General features: G+C 41.7%; 1 protein-coding gene across 1 annotated transcript in view; it reads left to right on the top strand.

Annotated features, from left to right (window-relative positions):
* The first annotated feature begins 2,146 nt into the window (after positions 1 to 2,146).
* LOC137637716 (zinc finger protein 271-like) overlaps positions 2,147 to 15,781 on the top strand; it is a 113,834-nt gene continuing 100,199 nt past the window's right edge. Inside the window, exon 1 of the mRNA XM_068369864.1 lies at positions 2,147 to 3,777. Coding sequence (XP_068225965.1) covers positions 2,358 to 3,777 — 1,420 coding nt within the window. The 5' untranslated portion in view covers positions 2,147 to 2,357. The remainder of the gene's footprint in view (positions 3,778 to 15,781) is intronic.

Consider the following 15,781-nt stretch of genomic DNA (forward strand, 5'->3'; position numbering starts at 1 on the left):
AGAGATTGTCCAAGAGAGATAGGACATAAGACAAGAGAGAAACTATGTCCGAAGCAGATAAGACTCAAATCCTAACGAGATAAGAAACAGAGAAGACCAGAAGTCTGATATAGCCAGATTCTAACCTTCCCTTCAGACAACAAAAGCCTATCTCCAAAAGATCCCGCTATGGGCGGGAAGAAGAGACAAATTGAAGCAGCCAGCCCTCCCTGCTTGTGACGAGAAGTAGCCAAAACTGCCTACAGCCTGCTTTAGTTCAACGCTGTCATCGAATTCTTGGAAGAAGACCTGTGATGTCCCTTCTTGATGCCACCCTTTTTGTGATATCTACGGATCCGGTCATCGTACCAGTTTCATCAGAACTTCAGCCGCCCTTTTGCAACATTCTCAAGCCTTACTTCAACAGTATCATCAAATTCTTGGAAAAAGACCTCTGATGTCCCTTCTTGATGCCACCTTTTTTGTGACGTCTTCAAATCCGGTTTTGCCAGTTTCATCTGAACTTCAGCTGCCCTTCTACAACATTCTCAAGCCTTACTTCAACAGTATCATCGAATTCTTGGAAGAAGACCTCTATGTCACTTTTTGTGACATCTTCAAATCCTGTTTTGCCAGTTTCATCTGAACTTCAGCTGCCCTTCTGCAACATTCTCAAGCCTTACTTCAACAGTATCATCGAATTCTTGTAAGAAGACCTCTTATGTCCCTTTTTGTGACATCTTCAAATCCTGTTTTGCCAGTTTCATCTGAACTTCAGCTGCCCTTCTGCAACATTCTCAAGCCTTACTTCAACAGTATCATCGAATTCTTGTAAGAAGACCTCTTATGTCCCTTTTTGTGACATCTTCAAATCCTGTTTTGCCAGTTTCATCTGAACTTCAGCTGCCCTTCTGCAACATTCTCAAGCCTTACTTCAACAGTATCATCGAATTCTTGTAAGAAGACCTCTTATGTCCCTTTTTGTGACATCTTCAAATCCTGTTTTGCCAGTTTCATCTGAACTTCAGCTGCCCTTCTGCAACATTCTCAAGCCTTACTTCAACAGTATTATCGAATTCTTGTAAGAAGACCTCTTATGTCCCTTTTTGTGACATCTTCAAATCCTGTTTTGCCAGTTTCATCTGAACTTCAGCCGCCCTTCTGCAACGTTCTTAAGCCTTACTTCAACAGTATGATCAAATTCTTGTAAGAAGACCTCTTACGTCCCTTCTTGATGCCACCCTTTTTGTGACGTCTTCAAATCCTGTTTTGCCAGTTTCATCTGAACTTCAGCCGCCCTTCTGCAACGTTCTCAAGCCTTACTTCAACAGTATCATCGAATTCTTGGAAGAAGACCTCTCATGTCCCTTCTTGATGCCACCCTTTATGTGATGTCTTCGAATCAGGTCATCGTGCCAGTTTCATCTGAACTTCAGTCACCCTTCTCCAACGTTCTCAAGCCTGAAGTCTCCATACCAGTATCGTCTCAGCACATGCAGAAAACTATTCCTTAAGTATTTTTACCTTACTGACTGTTCCCCTTTTCTGTTGGTGTTTGATTGATTTGATTTATCAGTTAAAAGTAAACAAATTATTAACGTTGGTTTTCTTTATATGAGTTTGTGAATAAACGTGTTGTGTTTTTGCGTGAGTTTCTTTTTATATTCATTTCCCATATTTAATTGGTTATTGTTGACATCATTTTACTTATATAAAGAACCTGTAAAAAATTTTAAGATCATAACAATTGGCCATTCCAGCTTGCACTGAAGTCATTCTTCTAATTAAAGGACATAGCTCTGCTGAAGACATATTCCTTTTTAAAGGACTCGGGTTTATATTGCTAAAGAAATTGATGTAAATTCTAAAATATTTCATCTGTTTGTTTAGGGAAAAGGATTACGAGGTGAATAACTGTATTGTGTATTCATTGTAACTGATGGCCTCACAGGACATGCTCTGCACTCTGAAATATATAAAGGGGATGGGAATGGATTTATAGATGCATAAAATGTTTGAGAACAAATGGAGAAGAGAATAGAATAAAGAGTCTGTTATGCACATTTAGGAAATTTACAGTCCGGAAAGTTGTTCTTAGATTTTAGAAAACTCAAGCATATTCACCTTTCCCTTTTCCAATTGCAGTTGTTCTTTCTTGTTTCAGACTTTTCATCCCAAAGAAAATAATCATCCAACTCTCGTGGCAAAATTGTGTAAGCTACTGAAGTTATCTGCAAGAGATACAGGACTGAGAAAATGGAAGAAGTGTCCATGTTGGTTCATATATAGGAAGTCTTTAAGTACAGTATAGTAACTCAGAATAGGTAGTTCAGCATTTAATCTCTCCTTGTTAGCTGTTTAAAATAATATTCAAGGGGATGTCATCTTGTGATAGGGAAAGTTTGAGGAATTTTGAATCCATAAAATTTCCAATAAAAAGTGAGAGTGGAGATTCGTCTTCACTCTCTGCAGTCAAGCTGAAAAATAATGATTTTCCCAACAATCTGGGGGTCTTTGATGATGACTCTCTTTTCATGGATCCAGATATGGAATTCAAAGCAGAGCCAGAAATATTTGAGTCCAGCGATGACGACATGAAATATTCTTACGACTGTGATGTATCAGCAAGTGCGGAGGATTTGCAAAGTTGCCAAAAGGAAGCCAACAAAGAGGATGAAAGTGTAAATACCTCTTTATGGACAGAGAGAGGTTTGAAAGAGGAATGTGGCAAAGGGGAAGCCAATGCAGAGGAAAATCAAATAAAAGAGAAGATTGAAAACAGTGACTGTGACACATATTTATGTCAGGAAAATTATTCCAAAATTGACACTGATGTTGGAATGAGAGAGAATGACGGAAAACAATTTAGTGAAATAGCTAACCTCAACACTCGCATGCTAATTGGCGCAGGAAGCCAGTTTACATGCAGAGACTGTGGTGAAATATTTTCTGAGCAAAATGATCTCATAGTACATTATAGAATTCATACCGTGAAGAACCCATTTAAGTGTAATGACTGTAACAAAGTATTTACTTGCAAAAGTAATTTCATAATACATTATAGAATTCATACTGGGGAGAAGCCATTCAAGTGCAATGACTGTAACAAAGCATTTTCTCAGAGAAGTCATCTCACAAAACATTATAGAATTCATACTGGGGAGAAGCCTTTTAAGTGCAATGTCTGCGATAAAGCATTTTCTCACAGATCGAGTCTCAAGAGTCATTGTAGAATTCATACTGGGGAGAAAGCATTCAAGTGCAATGTCTGTAACAATGCATTTTCTCATAAAGAGAATTTCACAAAACATTATAGAATTCACACCCGGGAGAAGCCATTTAAGTGCGATGTCTGTAACATTGTATTTTCTCAAAGAAGGAGTCTCACAAAACATTATAGAATTCACACTGGGGTAAAGCCATTCAAGTGCAGTGGCTGTAACAAAGCATTTTCTCAGAGAGGTAGTCTCACAAAACATTATAGAATTCATACTGGGGAGAAGCCTTTTAAGTGCAATGTCTGCGACAAAGCATTTTCTCAGAGAGGTCATCTCGCAGATCATTATAGAACTCACACTTGTGAGAAGTCATTCAAGTGCAGTATCTGCAACAAAGCATTTTCTCGGAAAGGTAATCTCATAAGACATCATAGAATTCATACCGTGAAGAAGCCATTCAATTGCGATGTCTGTAACAAAGTATTTTCTGACAGAAGTAATTTCATAAAACATTATAGAATTCATACTGGAGAGAAGCCATTCAAGTGCAGTGGCTGTGACAAAGCATTTTCTCAGAGAGGTCATCTCGCAAGACATTATAGAATTCATACTGGCCAATAAAATTGAAGAAACCAAAACAATATCACTGGAAGATCGGCCCAAACTGATCAAACTTGAAGAAAATAAAGAACTGAAAGCTTGGGTGAATAAAGTCAACGCAGGACTTGCTAGATTAGTCCCGACAGAATTCAGTCTGACAGAAATTAATTATATCAATTATGGTGCGGCCTGGTACATATAAAGTAAGATCATACCAGATCACAAAGAAAAGAGAGGAATCCAGTCAAAGAAAAAATATGTAGAGCTAATATGGAAAAAGAAACAACGTGATAGAATAAACCACTTATATGAAAGACCAAAATCGCACTCAAATTCTGCTTAAGAAAATAAGAAAATTAAGAAAAATTATGGAATAGATGATAAGCGAATGAACAAAAAACTAGCAGAGCACCAAGCCAAAGTAAAGGCCCTATTTGCATAAATAAGAAACAAAGAACATAAGATAAATTCAAAACAATTAAACAGGCAGTTTGTGTATAGAAATATGGTGAAAGAAACAGTCGAGGTACGAACACCACTAAGCAGGGAAGATCTGGAGAGGTTTTGTAAGCCACTGTTTGAAGACCCAAGGCAACACCAAGAGAATTTGTGGATTGACACCATTAGTCAGAAGAACAGCCTTCTAACAAAGGCTCGCAATAAGGTTCACCACAGAAAAGTTAGCGAGAAAAATCAAAGAATATTTCTGGCTAAAAAAGATCACAGCGCTACACCAACACTATGAACAAGTCTTTTCAAGAATGATACGAGGAGAAGAAGAATCACCAGAGTGGCTCACAACAGGAAACACCGCTCTCCTTCCTAAGAGCTCTGAGACTGAACTCCCCAACAAATATAGGCCCATCGGCTGTCAACCAACAACCTACAAATGGCTCACAGAAGTCATAGCAGATGAGATATATGAACACTTAGATCAAGGCAAATATATGGAAAAAGAATGAAAAGGATGTATAAGAAACAAACTTGGAACCAATGATTAATTGCTAATTAACAAAACAATATTAGAAGACTGTAAGAAAAGGCAAAGGAACCTTAATATGGCTTGGATAGACTATAAGAAGGCATTTGACAGCATGCCACACTCCTGGATACTTAAATGTCTGGAATTATATAACACCAATGAGGATATAAGATCATTCCTGTCAGCTCAGATGGATAAATGGAAGACCACCATATTATAAACACACTGAGGGCCAGATAGTAATTCAGGGTGACAGCCTCTCACCACTACTCTTCTGCTTGACCATAGATCCGCTTAGTAAAATATTGAATGACCTTTAACGCCGGCTATGACCAAAGCAAAAGCAGAAATAGAAAAGACAACTTAAGAGTGAACCTCTGGCTCTTAATGGATGACCTCAAACTATATGCAGACATGAAAGAAAAATTGGAAGAACTAGTTAGAACAGTCCACAGATTTTCAAGTGACATCTGCATGGATTTTGAATTAGATAAATGTGCTAAGATTTCCATCAAGAAAGGGAAGAAAGTAACATCAGAAGGAATAGAGGTAGAGGAAGGTATGTTTGTAGATCTTTCAGAGGAACCTGCATAAAAGTACTTGGGAATAGAAGAAAATAATTATATAGAACAGAAGAAAATGAGAGAAAAGATGAAGAAAGAGTACATCAGCCGCCTAAAGATCTTAAGTCAGAATTAACACCAAAGAATAAGATCACTGCCATAAATCAGCGCGCAATACCAGTGATGTCCTATGGTTTTGGTATTGTAGACTGACCACAAAGTGAGATAGGTAAGATAGATGTTAAGACCAGGAAAATTCTCACCCTGCACAAAGTCACATATAGAAACTAGTGTATGGATAGAATATACCTCCCACACAGAGAATGTAAACTAGATTTAACCAAAATCAATCAAGCCTACAGAGCACCAATTGTACATAAGTATAGGGCAATACTTAAAAAGTTCTTTGGATAAGAACATCAAAAAGGTTTCCCAAAATCATAATGAAGCCCTGAGCCAACTAACATCAATAACAAAGCAGGCTAAGAACTTTGCAGGACAGTTATTAGAAGAAACAAAGGGCACTGAACAGACTTCAGCAACAATGATAGCCAGAAAGGCCAGGCAGAAATTCACTTTTAGAGAGGAACAACTTAGAATGGAAAGGTGTAAACACCATGGAAGAGCAGGAAGATTCTAAGAAGAACTGGAAAAAGGTTATATAGACAAAGAAAAGTCACTCTGGTGGATAAGGAATGAAAATTTAGGTTTTGATGGAGAAAGCATGATAATAGGAGCACAAGACCAAAGAAAATGGCGGGCATATCAGTAGCCGACCAGTGTAGGTTTTGTCATGAAGCAGTTGAGAGTGTTGGTCATCTGGTTTCAGCTTACCAGAACCAACTTGCAGATGATCACTACAAAGCTCGCCACGATAAGATCTGTAAAACGGACTTTGAGCGAAGCAAAAAATCTATTTTAGGGTGAGATGGCCATGTCATCCTGATGGAAGGTTCCTATTGGTAGCTTTCTAAGGGATATTTGGCTACAATGATATTCCCAGAGAATTGACCTTTAGGTCTCCAGAATTCTAACTCCTGGCGCGAATATCCTTGAAATTTTTCTTAAGGATATCGCATAAAATCAGGGGATGTATATCTTGATACGACACATAGCAATCTTCACCCTGAATAGCGTTTTCGTTTCGAGGGGGAAGAGTGGCGGAAACAGAAGGGGCACCGTTATCAAGGTTACTCTTCCTCCCGTACTCTTACGAGTATCCAAGATGGCGCTTATTCCTTGTAGCATTGAGCATGGTGCTACAGATATAGTAGTTTCGGGAGGGATCTTCCCTTGGCCTTTTCTATGGAAAAGGAGGGCGGGCCCATCAGGACGACATGGCCATCTCACCCAAAAATAGATTTTTCGCATTGCTCAAAATCCGTTTTTTGGGCTCAAGCCATGTCGTCCTGATGGAAGTTTACCAGAGAATTATTAGACAGTACTGTATCTGTGGATTTTCATAGGTGCCTTAACCTTGGACAAATTTTCCTATTGTCATCCAGATCATTGAGACAGATGACGTTACCGTTATACGTCATTACCACTAATCATAGACAATGTTAGGGCTATCTGTCCCTTGCAGGGAAGAGTCATACTAGACAGTAGAAAAAGGGTCTCAAGGTTTGCATATACTGTATGAACAAACATAGTATCAACTAGATATACAAGAGTCTCACGGTTTGTATATACTGTTGGAACAAATGTATCAACTATATTTATTGTCCATAAACATACAATAATATGAGGTTTTACTTAAGTAAGTAAGAAAACTCTGGTTATACTTTATTTGTGTTAATTGTGGGGCAAAATAAGACTTAATTACACTTTAATAGACATCTATTCACGATAAATGACTAAAGATAGAATAACACGTGTAATATATATTAATATATATAAAGAGAATTATACATATATACAACTTAATACAGACAAATTTTCTACCTGAAAGGGAAGAAATGATTAGTGCCACTATGGAATTTGAAAATTTAATAAAATTTTCTAATATAGTTTTCTGTAAATGTTGGATATTATCAACACTATGTAAAGTACACACGGCAAGAGTGTTATATGTATAATTTTACACCTGAAATTATTTGAACAGTCCTTAGTGTCACCATGGTGACACTCACTTAAAAAGTATTGCACTGGAAGGTGTCAACACCTTTTCACCATAATTGAGAGTCCCAATCAATTCACTATTCATCGCAGTACTAGACAGGTTTTGATACACTACCTGCTGCCACTACATAATGCTTCAACTCATGCACCTGTTTTGCATAATGTTTATTGAAGACTCTGGATGACTTCCATCCAGTGTATGAGCGAAGACGCTCAAAGTTCATATACTGAAAAAGGTTCAGTGATGAAGCAATTTTTCTTGGATCATGACCAGCGGGTGTACTGTCAGGATCCGCTCTGCGAATAAAGTAGGTGAGCTTCGCCCTCAGTTGTTTTAGGGATAAGTTTGATCCTGAAGTTTCTCCTTTGAAGAGCTGTCCTCCCCTGAAGTCTGAAGTTCTTCGAAGATAGAACTTTAGACATTCTACTTGACACAGAGAGACATCTTCCTTCCGAGGGCAGATTCTCTTAGTGGGTAGCTCGTTCTTAGCGAGAAAGGTTGGATCAGGAAAAAGTTTCAGTTCTCCCACTTTTGTGAACTGAATATGGCCCTCGTTTCTGGATAGGGCCACTGTCTCACTAACTCTAGCCCCTGAGGCTGTAGCGAACAGGAAAATAACTTTTTGAGTTAGATCCTTAGGAAAGCAATCTTAATTGTTCACTGTTGAAGCATAATGTAGAACCTTGTCCAAGGACCATGAAATGGGCTTCGGAGGAGCTACTGGCCTAAGCCTAGCACTTGCCTTTGGGATCTTGTTAAAGATTTCGTTCAACAGGTCCACTTGGAAGGCGTATAGAAGAGGTCTAGTCAGAGCCGACATACACGTAGCTATCGTGTTGGCTGCCAGACCTTGTTTATGAAGGTGGATAAAGAAGGACAGACAAAAGTCTATTGAGATTTCTTTCAGTCCTTTTTCCAAGACGATTCATATTGTCTTCTGGTTGACTTGGACTTGTATTCTTCCAAGAAGTCTATACTGTACAGCCTTTTGAGATCCCAAATCTTTTCTTCACCGCTAAGGCGAGAAAATCATGAGATGAAGGTTTTGGGTTCTCTGTGATGAAGCGAAGACAGTCGACTTCTGAACCTGTTGAGATAGTGCTGGGTTCGGTAGAGGGACCAGCCTCAGCTTCAGTTCCATTACCAGAGGGAACCAGTTGCTCTTGGGCCACTTGGGAGCCACTAGAGCTGCCGTTCCTCAGAAGAATCTCAGCCTGTTGAGGACCTTCAGTAGGAGATTGGTTGGAGGGATCAGGTAGATCCAGTTCCATCTGTTCCAATCGAGGGACATGGTGTCCGTCGCCTCAGCTAGAGGGTCCTCGTATGGGGCTATATATTGAGGTAGTTTCTTGTTGTCGCTCGTCGCTAAGAGGTCAATCTGCAGTTCCAGGACTTGTTGTAAGATGAAGGAGAATGAGTCTGCATCTAGGGACCATTTTGACCCTATTGGCGTGAGCCTAGATAGAGCGTCCGCCGTCACATAGCGGAACCTTTGAAGGTGAACTTCTGATAAGTGCCATCTCTCCTTTTCCGCCAGACGGAAGATGGCCATTATCACATGGTTGATATGGGGCGATCTCGAGTCTTGTCGGTTGAGACATCTCATTATCACTTCCCTGTCGAGGATCAGCCGGATGTGGGCTGATCTGCGAGGGGAGAGTTTTTTCAACATCAAAAGGACTGCCATGGCCTCAAAAATGTTGATGTGAAAGGTCTTGAACAAAGAAGACCAAGTCCCTTGGACTTTCCTTTGATGGGAGTTACCTCCCCATCCTTCCGTCAAGGCATCCGTGTGGATGGTTATCGATGGCGGAGCTGGTTGTAAGGGTACAGTCCTCTTTAGGTTCTTGGCCTTCGGCCATGGCTCGAGAAGTGATCGTAGTAAGGTCGGTATCGGTCTTTTTTTATCTCTTCAAGCTTTTGATGCGTATCTTCTCCAGACACCTGATACATCTTTCAGCTATGCTTTTAGCACTGGGTCTGTCACTGCTGCGAACTGGAGAGAGCCCAGTACTCTTTCCTGTTGGCGTCTTGAGATCCTGTCGGATTTCAGTAGTCTCTTGACAGATCCTACGATCTCTCCTCTTCCCTGAGGGAATGGAGAGGCGGTGTGACTACAAGTTCCAATGGATTCCCAGCCATTGAAACTCCTGAGCTGGAGAAAGTCGAGACTTCTTGAAGTTGATCTTGAATCCCAGATGTTCCAGGAACTGGATCACTTTCTTGGATGCCTGCAGACAAGCCGTCCTGGATGCTGCCCACACCAGCCAGTCGTCCAGGTACACTGCTACCTGAACGCCTTCTAGGCGTAGTTGTAGTACGACTGCGTCTGCAAGTTTGGTGAATATCCTTGGGGCTATATTTAGTCCGAAGGGCATGGCTCTGAAGACGTACTTTTTCTTCTTTAGCTTGAATCCTAGGTAGGAGGAGAGGGGGTGGTTGACTGGAATAGGACAGTAAGCATCTGCTGGTCTATTGAAACTGTGTACGTCCCTTTTGGTAACAGGGTCCATATGTGCTGAAGGGTTAACATCCTGAACTTGCTGTTCTTGATGAACTTGTTGAGTCCTTCTTGGGAACACAAAACAGCCTTCCCTGGAATTTGATGGACTTTGCCCTCCTTATTACCCACTTGCTCAATAGTTCTAGGGTATATTCTTCCAGTGAGGGGGTGTACTGTTGAAAGAATTAAGGGAATGATGGTGGAGACTTGCTCCAGCTCCATCCAAGTCCATTCTTGATTAGGCTGTGGGCCCAAGGATCAAAGGTCCAACGATCCTGAAAATGTTGCAGCCTCCCTCCTACCTGAAGCATCTCATTGCTTTGATTGTCCGGAGGATTTAACTCCCTGACCGCGTCCTTCCTTACCTCGTTAGGGGTGTTTTGAGGAGCCCCATCTGGAGCCTCTACCTTTAGGACGAAAGGTAGTGGTTTGCCTCTCGAACACAGGGTTAAATGCTGGTGACTGGGCAACCACCTGTTGAGGCACCTTCTGGAATGTGGTTTGCAGTTGAGCAACCGCTTGGGACACTGCGGTCATGGCGACTGTGGAATAATGTTGCTGGGCAGGCCGAGAGGGTAGTCTGGGTCTCTTGGTCTTCCTCTTAGGTTGGGGACCCGCATCCGAGGAAGACTTGCGTTTGGATGACATGCCCCACTTCATTAGGGAAGAAGTCTTTACCCCAGATATTGGAAGCTATCAACTTCCTGGGTTGGTGTTTTACTGTTGCTGCAGCAAACACGAACTCTCTACATGCTCTTCTGGCTTTCATAAAGCCGTACAAGTCCTTGACTGAGATGGCCATGTGCTCTTTAGGCCTGCACACATTTCCATGCAGTTCTGTAAGGATAGGGATGCCGCTAGTCTCTCCTTCGTCTCTTGCTCCCTACGCAAGAGAAAGTCTGACAGTTTCCGGAAATTCTCGCTGAACTGTCGTCCCCGCGATATCTGCATCCAACTTCCCTACCTAGAAGGTTAGGTGGACTTCTTTCCAATCCTTATCCTTCATGGGCAACGCTAACGACAGAGGTCTACACTCCTCTAGTGTAGGGCATGGTTTGCCTGCCTCCACTACCTTGGCAACAGCTTTAAAAGCCTTCGACATAAAGGGGAAGGCTATTGAAGCAGGAAAAAGAAAGGTAGGATGCTTCTTGCTCAAGGCAGACACTTTCGAATTTGTGTAACCCACCTTCTTCAGGCTACTTGACAAGAGAGGCTGTGCCTTGTCGTGGTCGAATACCATGACCTCCTTAGGTTCCATCTCCTCTTTTGATGCTGGCTCCTGCTTCAATCGGATGAAGCATTCTGGGTAGGCATTAAAGCTTGGCCAGAACTGGATGTCATCTAAGGGGACGGCTCCCATCTTCTCCGATATGAAGAGTTTGCCATTAGTAATTGTCCTGATGTCGGCATACCTCCAGGGATTGATTTCGGAGCAGGGTGGGAGGTCTTGGACTCTGGGTCGCTTGTTTAACCCTCGGGAGGCGGTGAGACGAGCTTCACGAAGCTCTCTCTCGAGTTTCGCTTCCCTAGCTTCGCCTTGCTTGCGAATGTTCTCCATTAGAGCCGTAAGATTGGCCAGTGCCCGTCTCATGTCGTCTGATGGAGGGGCAGAAGATGTTGAAGGCAACGGCTCCGGTGCCGGTACCGACGGAAGGGACTCCGACTCTATATCATCATCTTCATCTGGAGGTAGACTCCTCCTCAGGATCATCCTTCAGTAGATATTTTTCCGTGTCCGAGGACATTTTAGACATCCTTTCCTCCAGGTGGATGTCCTGTAATGCCTAACTGACGTCCGTCTCAATGGCAATCTGGACGCAGGGGGGTTCAGGTCGTGCTTGGGGTACGACAGCTTCGATACCCGCTTTTGGGAACAGCAAGTCGCACATCCTTTCATTAGGAAGGTACAGTCCCATAGAGTTCTTTTGGAACCCTCGTACCTATCTGCGCAGCTTTGCTCATGCTGCATCCCTCGACTCCGCTGACTTGGGGTCGTCGAAACCTTCGGTCACCAAGGTCTGGCATATGTTACAATCTTGGGGGTCCCAGTACCGCAGGGTTTCGGTAGTTTTGGTGCAGTTGGCGTGAAACCTGCGCACCTTGTGACCACAAAAGTCCTTACTCCTGTGGTTGCAAAAGATGATTTTGCACTTCATTTGGTCCTCCTGCAAAGAAAGGAAAATTAAATGAGTACGCGGTTGTTTATCTCACATGATAAGCAAATTATGCAAAATATTAATATTAATATTTTAACCATTATAGCTTAGGATGGTTAAGCTAGAAAGGGAATAGGAAAGACACATACTTGTGTTTCCTGTCCAGCCAATTGCTGTGACCTCCCCCAAAATTAAAGTCATAGAGTTTCCATACTCAGGCAAACTCAAGGAGAAGGGTTCTAACCTTTAGGGATAGATAAGTGTATACTAACACCGACCCTTCTTAAGTTCTTTAATATTGTGGGGTAAGTAGTTAATTGATTAACTATCAGTGTATTGAAGGAAATCTTTTCCTTCAATATAGGATTGATCTCAACAATAGACTGTGCAAAGAAACACGAGGTATGTTGGAAAATAACGACTGTATAATATTATACCATAGTTTTCTGTCTGCAGTATATCTATACTGAAAATATACTGGCTACTGTATAATCATATACTGTAGTTCAGCCGGCATGTTGCCGGCTAAGCTAGCATCTGGCGGCAAGGTCCAGCCGGCAACATAAACCTGGCAGCTCCGGTCCAGCCAGCATACCATCGACTGGGTTAGTACCTGACAGCACTGGTCCAGTCGGCATGTTGCCATCTGGGTTAGTACCTGGCGGCACTAGCTGACAGAGTGAGAAAGCATGGAGTGAAGGGCTGCCATATTAAAATGTTTGTTAACAATGAATAAGGGTGTAAGTACTTAACCTTACTGCCTTCCTCCAGAATGAGGGTTCAAATGGAAGGGGAGAATGTGTCATTCAAGCTTCCATCCAGCCACAAAATCCGTTGCCAGTCACTGCCGGCTTTGGGGATGTGGATGGCAATCCAAGGGAGGACTGAAGAACACTCAACAGTAAAGGGGTCTCCCACCGGCAGCCATCATAGTCGGCACAAACTTTCCCGGAGCCTTTGCGTCTGTAAGGAAAAGACTGAGTGGCTAATACGGCTTTTTATGTAGGAGCCCGGCCGGCACCACAATCTACCCAGCAAGCGGTGAGAATGTAGGACGCCAGCCACAGGATTGCGATGGCTAGGCTATCGCTAAAGAACAGAGAGGGGCAGGGAAATGGGTCCTGTATCAAGTGTGGAAGAAGGCAGCAGGATTGCCGCCACTTCCACATTAGGCAGAAACTCTGTTTCAGTATCGGCGCCATCCTAGGCGGCAGAAGAATATTTATTCTTCAGCCTAGGGTCTGCCGAAACAGGACTAGTCTTCTAGACCGCAGGGAAGAAGGTGGCGGCATCAAACTATCACTTCAGGTGCGTCCTGGGGAGGCTTAGCCTCCTATGCCGGCAGCTGCAAGCCGGCAGGGGAGTGACTACTCACCCTACTGCTCAGCTGCCGACAGAAAGACTGAATACTCTGAGGTTCTGACGAAAACCAAAGCCAGGATACACGCCGGCAAGGGTGGAGACAGAAAACCCTAGCCTTGTCGAGCCGGAGGGATTTACTCTATGGCAAGACCAAACAGGGTTGTTGCCTATGGCAGCACTCAGAGGGAAGGAGGGATTACCCTTAAATCTCCACAGGAGACTAGTATCAAATCATATCTAATTCTAGGAGATATACTATCTCCCGTTGAATTGATAAAACGATACACGAGGGTAATCGGGGATAATGTATGAAAGTATACTAAAGCGCGTAGGCTAGGTAACCTAGCGCAGGGTGAGATCTCGGCTACCTAAATCGTCGAAACTGTAACGTATACGATCGACATAGGAAGAGGAAAATATATGTATAAATATATATATCTTTACTAGTATAATTATGCCTAAATAGCTTTCATAATTTTTTAATGCTATTACAACTGGGATTGTCATTCTGCTAACTAATAAAGCATGCATAACGAATGACAGCGCCCATGGTGCCTCCGGTGACCGACCAAGCTCCTAAACACAATAAATTACTCTAATTTCACTGTGAAGCAGGAGCTAAAAATTTTACACTGTAAAGAATAAATACCCAACTTTCCAGAGGCAGAAGAAGCTGGAGATTGCATTATTAATCCTCAAAATAGCGATCACAAACGTTAGATCAACAGGGAAAACCACCGTGCAAATTTGCTACAAAAATAGGAATAAGCGCTATCTTGGATACTGGTAAGAGTACGGGAGGAAGGGTAACCTTGATAAGGCTCCCCTTCTGTTTTCGCCACTCTTCCCCCTCGAAACGAAAACGCTATTTGGGGTGAAGATTGCTATGTGTCGTATCAAGATATACGTCCCCTGATTTTATGCGATATCCTTAAGAGAAATTTTAAGGATATTCCCGCCAGGAGTTAGAATTCTGGAGACCTAAAGGTCAATTCTCTGGGAATATCGCTGTAGCCAAATATCCCTTAGAAAGCTACCAATAGGAACCTTCCATCAGGACGACATGGCTTGACCCCAAAAATATATTTATTGGAAAATATGTAAGGAATACAAAATTGAAGTAAACGATAAGGTATGGGAGCATGAGCCAGATCCATTTACCTCCAACAGGATCATTTCCATCTTTTATGATAAGATAATGCCAACACGAAGATATATAGAAGGAAGTGCTATAAGACTTGATATTGTGATCTGGAGTAAAGAAGAAAAAACAGCAAATGTTATAGATGTGACAGTACCCAGTGATTTTGACCTCAATAGAGCTGAGAGGGCAGAAAATAACAAAATATCAAGAGCTAAAGGATGATCTGAAAAAATACTTGGGAACTGAAAGAACTACGAATAATTCCTCTGGTGGTGGGGGCAACAGGACTTATGAAGAAAAACCTGAGAGAATACCTTCAAGCGATACGAAGTTGCCAAAAGCATAAATGAGGTGCAGATTGTGACCATCAAGTTGAACGGTGACCATCTTGAAAAGAGCCCTCGGATACAAGGCTAGAGGAGTATAGAGGTACAACCATAGACCCCAGGTTGGGGTTCATTGCACCAATGATATAAACCGAAACCGATTAAGGTATTAAGACAAAGGGAATCAGCCATTAAAGTGCAATGTGAAAAAGTATGTCATACTTTGAAATTTATTCTATCACAGCATATAAAGATTTGTTAACGAGGAAAGTTGTAAGGAAATAGGGAAATTTTATCAAAGGTCCATACTAGCTAGACACCTCTTAAATTAATGCATCATTATGATAAAATTGTTTTGTATTTTACATAATGTTAATATTGATGTTCGTATTTTCACAAACAACAACAGACAACCACATTACTCTTTATCAAGAATAAGAATTTTTATTCAGCCTACTTTGATGGAATTTTCTGTACATTTTTTTGTCTTTTGTATATAAAATTCTGTATTATTATATAATAAATTTACCTATAAGTTTAAAGAGGTCAATATTACCTTAATTAATGGATTTTGACATTGGAAAAATCTATTTTTGTGTGAGATAGCCTTGTCATCCTGATCAAAGTTCCTCATCATGAGCTTCTAATTGGGATATTTCTGCAAATGATGTACTAGAGAAATTTTACCTTAGAGGTATGAACAGAGTTCTAACCTCTGGAGCGAGTATCCGAGAGATATCACAAATATAACACGGACGGGTTAATAACAGTCCATGGTTATCCTTCCCCGAATAGAGTTAACCTTCTCTCGAAGGATAAGTGATAT

This window comes from Palaemon carinicauda, unplaced genomic scaffold, assembly GCF_036898095.1.
Source record: "Palaemon carinicauda isolate YSFRI2023 unplaced genomic scaffold, ASM3689809v2 scaffold94, whole genome shotgun sequence".
Lineage (NCBI taxonomy): Eukaryota > Metazoa > Arthropoda > Malacostraca > Decapoda > Palaemonidae > Palaemon > Palaemon carinicauda.